This window comes from Rhododendron vialii, chromosome 12a, assembly GCF_030253575.1.
Source record: "Rhododendron vialii isolate Sample 1 chromosome 12a, ASM3025357v1".
Lineage (NCBI taxonomy): Eukaryota > Viridiplantae > Streptophyta > Magnoliopsida > Ericales > Ericaceae > Rhododendron > Rhododendron vialii.
This window is the reverse complement of record NC_080568.1, coordinates 18,702,196-18,713,479: the sequence shown is the minus strand read 5'-3', so window position 1 is coordinate 18,713,479 and position 11,284 is coordinate 18,702,196. Positions and strand designations below refer to the sequence as shown.

At 37.2% G+C, this 11,284-nt stretch overlaps 1 protein-coding gene across 2 annotated transcripts; it reads right to left on the bottom strand.

Moving 5' to 3' along the window:
- Window positions 1-3,790: 3,790 nt before the first annotated feature.
- On the bottom strand, window positions 3,791-7,100 carry LOC131310072 (xyloglucan endotransglucosylase protein 2). 2 transcript variants are annotated; one of them, XM_058336871.1, is made up of 5 exons: window positions 7,032-7,100; window positions 6,652-6,842; window positions 6,390-6,490; window positions 5,421-5,614; window positions 3,791-4,408 (listed from the first exon to the last, which is right to left on the bottom strand). In XM_058336871.1, the coding sequence occupies exons 2-5, from the start codon at window positions 6,836-6,838 to the stop codon at window positions 4,009-4,011; spliced, it is 882 nt and encodes a 293-aa protein (XP_058192854.1). In that variant the 5' UTR covers window positions 6,839-6,842; window positions 7,032-7,100; the 3' UTR covers window positions 3,791-4,008. The 2 variants fall into 2 exon arrangements, with proteins under 2 accessions (XP_058192854.1, XP_058192853.1); XM_058336870.1 differs by having other exon boundaries at window positions 6,953-7,033.
- Window positions 7,101-11,284: the final 4,184 nt, after the last annotated feature.

Genomic DNA, 11,284 nt, shown 5'->3' with positions numbered 1-11,284 from the left:
TTCGTTTATATTTTTGCCGACATTTGATCAGTCTCATTTTTGCATAATTGACTAACTCGACAATCCGAACAAAGTGAACGATTTGGATTCACTCAAGATCTCGGGACAATGTCTTACTGGATGATTAGTGTTAGGCTTAGCTTGAATGGACTAATCAATAAACGAGGGGCGGCTTAACTATATGCGATTATGATAAGCATAGGTACTATTAGTTCCCCACTTATACATGCCACAAAACAATTCAGAAACTATAAAACAAAATGACGACCTAGAAAACAAAATTGAAAGCTTATTTATCCACACAACAAAACACACACACACACACACACACACACACACACACACAAAAAAAGAAGACAATTTGCTGGGAAAAGTAAGAGGGGAACTTATATGACTTTAAAGCTGTTTTTTCAAGTGTCGGTAGTGGGATCAAGGTTATTGGTGACAACACTTGGAGATATAAAAAGTGAGAATGCACTCTTACTTTTTAGGCTTTCCATAGATAGGAGTAGATTGGAGTTATCCTGCTAGGCCAATTTGTTTGACATAAATAATACTCCTAGTAAAGACTTCTATAATTCTTTTTTATACGTGCATGTAAAAGAGATTCCAAAAAAATTAACTATCAACGGGACAACCTTGAAGGTCTCTTCTTAAATCTCAAAGCAAACTGTAGGAGCTAAAGTTAAATTAATGGCTTAATGGGGTTCTAGTACGTTCCATCCCTGAAAGCACCGATGGCGGAAGAGAGAATTCAAACAGGCATGCTTAGCTAAGTAATCAGCACACTTGTTGTCAGCAGCATTACAATTACACCAAACAAATAAAATTAAAATTACATTCACTATTGAGCTAGACCTTGAAGGATTTAAATTTAAATAAGCTGCAGCTAAATAGTCTCCATTGCACACAAATTACGGAATTGGCATGGATATATAAATCCCAGAAAAACAATCTTGTTCCTGCTCTTCCAAATAAACCAACACATCTAGGCTACGATCAATGCCAACTCCTGAAAGGGGGATTCCTCCTGATGAGCAAACCTAGAAATCTACTCAAACCAACACATAACAAAGGTAACAAGTTTCATTGAATCTACGCTCGTGGCATGGGACATTTGTCAGCAGAGGGAGTCTTATATCTAAGCGAGAGGTCGGACCGATCCCATTCATCCTGGTCTAACTTCTAGCCACTCCTCTCTCAAACCTCCATAGTCCACTCACAAAGGAATAGATCAGGTTCAATGGTCTCTATTTCTTGAAAACGTAAACTTATCATAATCCAACATACTTTATTGAATATTCTTTTCTTTTTAAAGCTATCATTTCCATAAATTTATTATTTTTATGTCTTATCATGCCTTCTAAAGTTTGATAAACTTATTATTTTTGGTTTTAAAGAGGGTTGTGAGATTTCGGAAGGGCAGTGAGATTTTTTGAGTGTGGTGGTGAATGTAATGAAAGTAATTGATTGAATGATCTCAAATATATTCGACTAAATTTGAATAGCGAATACGTACAATGTGAACAATAAGGCACATCAGGATTTTTTTAAACGCAAGGATCTCAAAGAAAACAAATTGAAGTGATAGGATCTATATGAAAACTTTTTCCAAGTTTAATGTATAAGTTAGATCTCCAAATGGAAATGTTTATGGTTTATTTATTGTTTGAATGTACAAAGATTTAACAAACGATTTTTAATTACTACAGTACAACTTGATAAGGGTATTCCGGGGATATTCTGAATTCGAGGATCACATGGGTCGTTATTTTTGTTCAGAGGAGGTCCCCGCAATTTTTTTCCCCAATTAAGGACTTTGCAGCCGAATGTCAAAAAAGAAAGGAAAAGTAGTGCTTGATTTACCTTACAGCCCATCACCATCATCTTGATTCTGGCAGCCACAAATGGGCACTTTTTGAGTGAAAAATTTTCATTTGGTTCCAGATCATTCTTGGTAATTTGCATGATGTGATGGTTTATGAGCCAGCTGGTAATTATTCAATACTTTGCGTTTCACTTAGTGCTCCCGACAAATCATAGTATCATATACTACTACAAACGACAAGTTTTGCAAATAGAATATGATGGACATATTTTAATTAGGTGAGTGAGAGACAATGAGTGATTCACATCGTCTACATAGTACCAATTTTGTACTCTTTGTCGAGAGCATTATGTAGCGATGACGTATTGTAGTATGGGACTACTTATACCTAATACTACTTCACACGAACCTTACTTGGCATTTCGTTTTGGAAATCGGTGAACTCACACAAAAGACTAAAAATACTGTACAGTAAGTAAGCACCCTCATGTCAAACTATCTTGAAAATAGAGTTTGACCACAAAAATCCCTAAAATTCAGCTGGCAGCTACCTACTAGTATGACGCATATCGAAACAGAAAAACATGCCTCTAGGATCAGTCTGTTGGGAAGGAATCATTAATTGCGTGCCATCTCTCTGTAACACTTTTTTTTTTGGATGCATAAATGAATATGGCAAATGCTAATTGGTGCCCTGGGGGCATCGTTTTGGTTATAGTTAATGAGGAGAATTTATAAGTCCCAATGTCATCAATAAATTTCTATTAATTATGTTATTAAACTATAAGTAGTTATTATGGGAACAGTTCAAATTCATACCTCTTCTTCCCCTATTTAACTGCTACTCAATATATTAGGAGTATTTTAAACATGGTGACCTAGACTTTAAATGGAAACGTACGTCCAGGTCAGTTTGCGTGCACCACGACTAATTTTGGGGCCCTGGAGGTAATAATCGGGCATAACCCCAATGGCCCCAAGATTTGGGATGGTTGGTCTTGTTTTGGTTTAATAACTAAACCATATTTTTTGGTCTTCATTTAATTTTTTCCACTTATTTTATTTTATTTTTGTGCCAACTTTTATGGATTATTGGATATTCTCGACAAGAGGAATAAGCCAATTTTTTTCGTCTTTATTTAAAAAATTGACTATCAATCGTAAATTTTTTACCTTTTAGATTTCTCTCGTCGTTACGAAGCAATAATCCACAAAAATAATAATGAAAAACTAACAAATTCGGAAAAAATTTAAATAATGACAAAAAAAATAAGTCATTTTGCTCATTAGGCCAAAATAGCTAGGCAACAACATAAAACTGTGATTACTTCTATTTTCTACTGCAAAGTGACATAAAACACCACCATTTTCTTATCTTATAACAAAAGAAAGAGGAAGGGACCGGATAACATAACTACAAGGGAAATTATTGAAACACTTTCAATGATGTATTATTAAATGTCACCACTTTACCCGGAAAACCAATTAGCTTTAATGAGAAAATAATTAATACAGAACACACTAAAGTGGAAGCACATGCACCATTTACAACTACTAAATTAATGCCCTAAATTTTTGCCCCGTGTTGGTTACCAGGATCGAAATTTTGACCGCACCTATGTCGGGTCTGAGTCTATAATCTTACGGCGTCTTAGAGCGCCAAGAGGTAGATTCTTTGCCCAAAAGAATACTCCAATATACTATCCTATGCATTTTCAATCATAAAATTATACTCCATAGGGCATCAAACATTTTCATTTTGACTGCTTACGTGAAGCTAAAAGTGCACGAGAACAAAGATAAACAAAGGACCCCACGACACCCGGGGATGTTACTAATATAACCAAAATGGCATTGCGTAAGGAAGATTGAAAACAATTGAATAGTAGAGATTCAAGAACAACCAAACCAAACCAAACCAAACAAATGAACATGATACATACGACAACAGTTGGGCGGAAGTATGACAAATTAAATCATCAATAAGGTAGAAGTAGAACAACAAAGGAACAGATATCCCCACCACCACCACCACCATTCATTCTCCCAAGAAATTGAGTGCATATGGTTTGGCTGGTAGTACTTTCCACAATTTTGATACAAAAATAAATAGATGCAACATTAACATATATAGTAGTAGTAGAGTAGATGAATATATTTATGGTTTCCAGGATTAATACTTAAATGTCCCGGTCTCTCGCGCATTCAGGGGACATGGTGGGGTATCTCTTCCTATCAGTGCAGTAGTTGTAGATGGTGAAGCGTTGGCGGACCCAGCGGAGCCTCCGGTATTGGAAGGAGTCGAGGTCTTGGAAGTCTTTCTGGTCCCACCACCGCATCCCCTGGGTGGCACAGAACTTGGCCTCCACCGACGCCTCGCACCCGTCCACATGGAAGCTCTTGTACGATGCCACAAACGGGGCCTTGGACCAATCCGTCTTCTCCAGTCCACCCCTCGTGGCCCAGTCATCCGCGTTCCATAGGCTTGAGTATATCTTCATGGGCTGGTTGAATGGAAACTTCACTCCCAAATCTTTGCTGTTTTTGAATACCCGTATTGGGATATCGTCCACGAAGAATCTGGATCCATCATCAACCACCACCACCATCATTATAAAAGAGTATCGGGCACCCAAAAGTATTAGTTGAAAGTCATACAGTACATCTCTAATTATTATCCATATCAAGGTAAATCTGGACCCATCTTAACTGATACAAAAATGCTATATGTACATGGACTAAAGTACACAGATTTGATCCGAACCGTTTGAATGTTCATGGCCCCTACACTTACAAACAAGGCGAGACCCACGTGCATCGGATGATTCTTGTCTGGGACTCTGAATCTATGCACTTTCGTTATCATCCATATCATTGTTCTAACTGATCATATGACCGATATTAATTTGGACTTGATCAATGATTTCAACGAGCTCTAAAACTAAACACATTCGATCATTGAAACGAACCCGAAAAATGTCAGCAGCGCCTTCCTTCCCATGACAATAATCCCACAGGACCCACACCTTAAATGTTTTCTAAGTAATCTATAACTTTTCTCATGCGAGAGAACATCCAAGTCACTGTTTTGACTAATTGACTATATTTTGGAGCATATGATGAGTTTATCAACATAGTAGTGGAGCTTTGAAAACTAGTCTCCTTCAACCAATGTACTAGTGGACTTCGAAAAACTAGAAGACTCTTTCGACCAATGTACTGGTGACACATATATACAGTAGTATGATATTCATATCAAAATATAGATCACAAGTACTGTCTTTCTACCAAAATTCGAATGCAACTCCATTGCGAGTAGCAAATTTCAACCCCACTAATGTTATTGTCGCTCAACACCCACATGCATATCGTCAATATTCAATTCCCGCTAGATTTTTTTTAATAACTCTAGTAGATTTACTGATTAATAACTCCACAATATAGAATTATAGATCAATAGTATTGTCTTTTTGAGTACCATGTTATAGGCCACCATAGCATTGCTCAAAAGTTTAGTGTCAAATTTCAAAAGATCTGCAACTGAGAAACGAAATGCGAGGGAAGAGAAAGAGGTTCAGGAAATAAAGCTTACACAATCTGGTAGAGATTCCACAAAACAGAGTAAGAGTGGTATTGTTTAGTAGGGTCGAACCAGAGGTAAATTCTCTGCTCTCTGTCCCCTTTCCCTCCTGTGAACACATTTGTCTGCAATATGTATGGCTGTCCGCTCCTGTTCCCCAAGAACTCAAAGTCTATTTCATCGTGCTCCGAGTTTTGAGAAGATAGCTGATTTCAAAACCACCACATGATTAACATTACTATTATAACGTACTCAAAATGAAAACATTAGAAACAAGAGTACAAGACATTTTCCTTCTTCTTTGTAACAAGTATATGTGAAATACTGCCAAAGTGCCTTTGGTTCAATGGAACCAAGGGTGCACTTAGGTATCAGGAGTAAGGAGATTAGGAGTTCAACTTCTCTTCCAGTGTGTTATATAACAATATTGACTTCAGCCGGTGAAAAATAAAAAGTATCTGTGAAGTACTCTATATTCTTAAGCATCTGTAAATAAAAGAATAGTGATTGAATCTGAACCCAAATCGCCCTATATTCTTATGCTCCACTCAGTGTGTTCAGCCTAGTTGGCCAGGTGAGCTTAAAGTCTTTCACACATTTCGATTTCGATTAATTTCTTGGGTACCAATTCCCCAATTTACAGGCCGGGCATTTATTTTCAATGCAACTGTGCAAAAACCTGTATGGACTGACCCACTAGCCACTAGCGGGGGCCATAAAAAAATAGAGACAAAATTTCTTATGACTAGACTAATAGTAGTCAAGATACTTGTGAGGTTTCTAAAAAATACGGACAAAACACACAAAACGAAGAAGAAAAATAAGTTTACAAGGTTGGAGCCTAAGTCGCCTTGAGCACGGGCCAACCACTTGGGTTAATACATAAATCTGACTATAAACTATAGGAGTAGATTAGCTCAGAAAAAGAAACGTAAAAGAGAAAAGAAAGAAACGAAAATGTAAGTTCAAATAAGGGCTTACATAGAAAGCAGTAACAGTCCCAGCAGAATCTCCAGGAACCATCTTTATTTGCATACTGAAGTGACCGAATAAGTAGGATCCCTTTGACTGGAACCCAGTACCTTTTCTCACAATTTCAAAAAAACAAAACATTTTCAAAATCCCATGACAATTTTCAAATCTCCAAGAAATGGGTACTATCAAATAATCCCTATTAAATTAAGAGAAAAAAAAATACTACTCTGCTACTTACAACTTACTACTAGTAGTATTTTGTTCTTACCAGTGTATTTATCCAAGGATAGCTGAATCTCAGATTCTCCATTGAAGTACTTAATGTGATCGAAAGCCCATGTGGGTACGTAGTTCCTACCAAAGGGCACATCAACAGGCTTTCTGGGTGCAGCACCCATTGTTCCAGAAACAGAAATCAAGAAACCAAGTGATAGGATGAAAATGTAGGAAGCCATTTCTCTGCAAAAATGACAGACAGTAAACCATATTAACCTCATGAGATACCAAAAATCAGCATAGGTTTTGGTGATTTCTACGATTCGAATTCCAACAGGGAGATTTAATATTACTTTTTTTGGTTCAAGAAAACAGAGAATATGAAAGAGAAGAAAAAAAACATTTTGTTCTTTCCAACTCCTGGAGCATTACCTCGGAGAGAGAGAGAGAGAGAGCGGGGGGGGGGGGGGGTGGGGTGGGGTTGAGATGAGGAAAAACTGAGGACTGGAGGCCCTTTTATGGAGGGTCTGAGATATATCCCACTGTGATAAGTGTGATTTGAACTATGTTTTGGAGTTTCACAAGTTTACCAGGGTCAATGTCGGCCTATATAATTGTAATTGGCCTACAGGCAATCGTCCTAAAATTAATGGAGGACAAATGGACACTGAGTAGTTCTTCTATATTATAGCTAAATCTATGGCGGTGGGCAAGGCCTTTTTTTGGTGGGGCAGCTCCCCTCTAGTTTCTTGATCCAGTTTACTGTCCAGTTTTAGGCCTTTTATGGGCCGATTCCGGGCTCACAACAATGATCGGAATTGTTCATTTTGTAGAGCTCGTTGAGTTTGTCATTCATGCAAAAAATTAGCTTGATTGAACATCGGTAGATACATGATCGAAACAGATTGGTACAAAAAAAATAGAAATTTTAAGTTTCAAATTATTTTTTCATTCCATTTTTCTTGTGCAAATCTATTTCGATCGTGTATCTACCGATATTCACTCATGCTAATTTTTAATATGAATATAAACTCGACGAGCTCTACAACATAAACGATTCCGATCGTTGTTGTAGGCCCACAAAGACCCAAAACTGGACAAAAAACTGGAAAAAAAAACTGGAGGGGAACTGGCCCTTTTTTTGGTGGTTGTTGTCGGTAACATTATGGTGTTAGAATTTTTTGTTTCCCTTTTTACGAGTTTTAAAAAAAGTTTTTCTTTTTGGTGTGGTAACTTTTTTTAAGAGTTCAACTAAAATCTATTGAATATGAGTACTTGGTCTAATGGTTGTATAGCTAGATTTAAGTGTGGTGAGGTCATGGATTTCTCCTTTGAAGAGGAAGTTGACACCCTTGTTGATGAATTGTAGAGAGATTTTGATAGTACATAAATTCTTCTTAACTACTCATATGACCAAAAAAAAAAACCTCAAATTAATTGACAAAAAATATAAGGAAATGATTTTGCCACACCATTTTTGATAATGCCACACTCTGCAAGTGTATTTTTACACCAAAAAATACACTTGTAGGGTGTGGCATTATCAAAAAAGGGTGTGGCAAAATCACTACCCAAAATATAATAGCATGTAAATTATATTATCCGAGTTTTGATGGTTTACATGGCTTATGTGGGCTATATAAACAAAAGTCTAACACTTGTTTTTAAAACTGTAGTCAAGTATCATGCGGAAGAGATGAGTGAATCGACTCAAACTAGGACTAGTCCGTGCAGTCAAATATCATGCGGAGGTATGGATTAAGGAGACGAGTGAATCGACTCGGACCAGGACTAGACTGTGCGAGGTGAGGTCCTTCCATCCAACTTAAAATCAATTAGATACATAATACGTGAAGTAAGCTCTAAATTAAGTATATATATACTAATCAAAAAGTGTACGACATGTGGAAAAAAAAGCAGCAAGTATAAAGCTGCAAAATAAAAGGCATTTATGTTTGGTAAGTAATTGTAGAAACATAAGCCTGCTTCAAACCCGAGTAGCTCAAGTGACAATAACGATGAGTTGTAATTTGTGAACCCGACTTTTTGAGTTTGAAATTTGACAACCTTTTGAAATCAGGCCACAAGAGAGAATCTCTCATGAATCTCTTAATCCCTGCGTGGGCTACATTGATGGCCTTCTTTTAACCAAACTGTGAAGGAAAATATCAAGATGCACATAAGAGGGACTAAAGACCCCTGACCTTCGAACAAAAAAAAATGGTACTTCAAAGCAGGACAGTGCCATCGGATATGGATGAGCTAGCCATATCAAATATATTGCATTGATTGATACACTGAAGAACCGCCAAAGCAGGACAATGCGTTGTGTTAATCCTGGAAATGGAGCCCAGATCTCTCTCTCTCTCTCGTGAGAGGCATAAAAGAGCAGGTCTCTCTCTCTCTCTCTCTCTCTCTCTCTCTCTCTCTCTCTCTCTCTCTCTCTCTCTCTCTCTCTCTCTCTCTCGTGAAAGGCATAAAAGAGCAGGGCATGTAGCAATGTTGTATGTTTGTTCGGAAGGTAATGTTGGCTGCACATGGTACCAATGCATTGTCGATTTAATCGTTTTTCCGAATTAATTATGACCTAATGAATCCATCCATCTGTCTGTCGACCATTAATTAAATATTATAAAACTGCGGGCCCTGGCCCTCCTTGTATTTGCTTGGCTTTGTCTTTTGGTTTCCTTCCTCTGTTTTTCCTGTCTACTCGATCCGGCCAGTTGCTCATCCTTTATTATTGTTCTGTCTTTACTTTTATGCTTTTTGAATTTGCATATTCTACGTACCAGCTGGCAACTTTCCAGTGCACTGGAAAGCAAAAAAATGCTCTCACAAGTTGTCCTCAAATTCAAATTCGAGCATAAAAGTTACTACTCCACTCCTCCCTGCTGCGAATAAGTTATACAGTGTTCTGTGACCGCCGCCCACGTCGTGTTCTATCACCTCTCAACACCACACATTCTAGCGGGATCCAGGTACTTATTAGTGATAGATAGATCATACAGGAACGTGCATTTTTGACAGGTGTTGGGATACCATGTGACTGTCCCCGAGACCATCCAATAATTTTTCCCCGCATGGAGATAGACTGGTAAAGTTTGTATGAATGTGTGCTCCTTTCTCAGTTTTTGGGAGTGTTATATGTTTTTCTAATTCTATTCTCTCTGCTTTTATTTTATCCCTTATAAACAAGTGAGAACAGTTTACGTAAAAATAAAAGAGAGAAGGAAATGGGGGGGAAAAAGAAAAAAAAAAACAAGATTAAAGTGGATATAGCGATAGGTAATGTGAAAACTAAGCTCAGTTCAACCAAAAAAAAAAAGTGAAAACTAAGTTTGATAAGTGATATTACAGCAATGTCATTTAACATTTTTAATCATCACAAAAACGTCTAGAATTTATGCAAGAGTGAACAACAGCGGTGTAGTGCAGTAAACAGTGCGGTTTATTCTCGTACAAAATTTCTTATAGCTTAATCTGCAGATTTACGTTAGTTTAGACCGCCTCTAACTATTTTATGGAGGCAAATAAGGCATTTTGCTGCACTACAGCGTTGTAGTGCAGAGATGCAAAATAAAGGACCTAAAAAGAAAATAGATCGGATTAAAAATAACAACAGAGTGAAAATGTATAAGTCCACGAGATAATAGATGTGATTATAGACTAGTGACTAGTTACTATTTTGATAGGTTAGACTGAACGTGGGTTAATAAAGAGCACGTGCATGACTGTCTCACTCAAAAAGGCGGACAGCTCCCTTTCAAGTGAGGTCTCAGTCCACCGCCTCATGATTCACTTGTTTGTTCTTGGGAAATGGGAGAGATGTTGAGCGGTGCAAAGTGGTCGGATCGGCCACGCCAGTCATCTCGGTAATCAACGACTCGGATTTTAATCGAGTAATAGATGAGTCAGATGCAAATTCAATCCAAGCTATACGTGTCAAGATAAACGGCCAAATCAATAGCTCTACACCCACTCGATAAGAAGCTACTCGGCAGTATCCCCGGACGCTGTTCTTGGACCTACGGTAATTGTGTGAAAGTTCGACTATCGAAATTCAATTACAGCTTTTCATGAACCAACCAACATCCACCCGAGCATTGCATTGCATTGTAAGACTAAAACTAGACTACTGCAACTCTTTTACGTGTTTTTTTTTTGTTTGAAATAATATTTGGCTTTTTGTACTACTAAAAATCTCTGCGAAATAAAAAAGAATTAGTCTTACCAGTTACATTATGACAAATGAAGAAAAAAATATACCTTAAAAAGTTCTTGAAACTCTTTGTTTCAAACTAGTCCCGTCAATGGAATGAATTCAATCTAATTTGATTCGATTCAAATTCTATAACCCCAATGCTAATTGGATCGTATTTATTCGGATCCGACTCGTGAAATAATAGGTCTTTAGGTTGAGATAATTCTAAAACAAGTACTCCATTGGATTTAGACTAAATAAAATTATTATAACTGTAATATTTTTGGTCGGATTTGAATTTTCGGATAAGATATCTGATTTTGCGAATTTGGATTTCTAAAGTTAAATTTAACGAATTCAGAGCCGGATCAAATTTGAGCTATTTTTTATTCGGTTCGAAAGACAGACCTATTTAAAACCCAACAATTAACAAATTCAAAAGCACTTCTGGGGTGATGTTACCTCATTTTGTCCAGTTCCATAT

What these genes read in the sequence shown, in the direction of transcription:
- LOC131310072 (XM_058336870.1), bottom strand. Translation starts at nt 7,002, where the DNA reads ATGTTTTTTTTCTTCTCTTTCATATTCTCTGTTTTCTTGAACCAAAAA. An exon ending in GTTTTCTTGAACCAAAAAAA is followed by an intron (nt 6,843 to 6,952) that starts GTAATATTAAAT and finishes TCATTTTTGCAG; the next exon opens with AGAAATGGCTTCCTACATTT. An exon ending in TGGAATCTCTACCAGATTGT is followed by an intron (nt 4,409 to 5,420) that starts GTAAGCTTTATT and finishes TGATGGATCCAG; the next exon opens with ATTCTTCGTGGACGATATCC.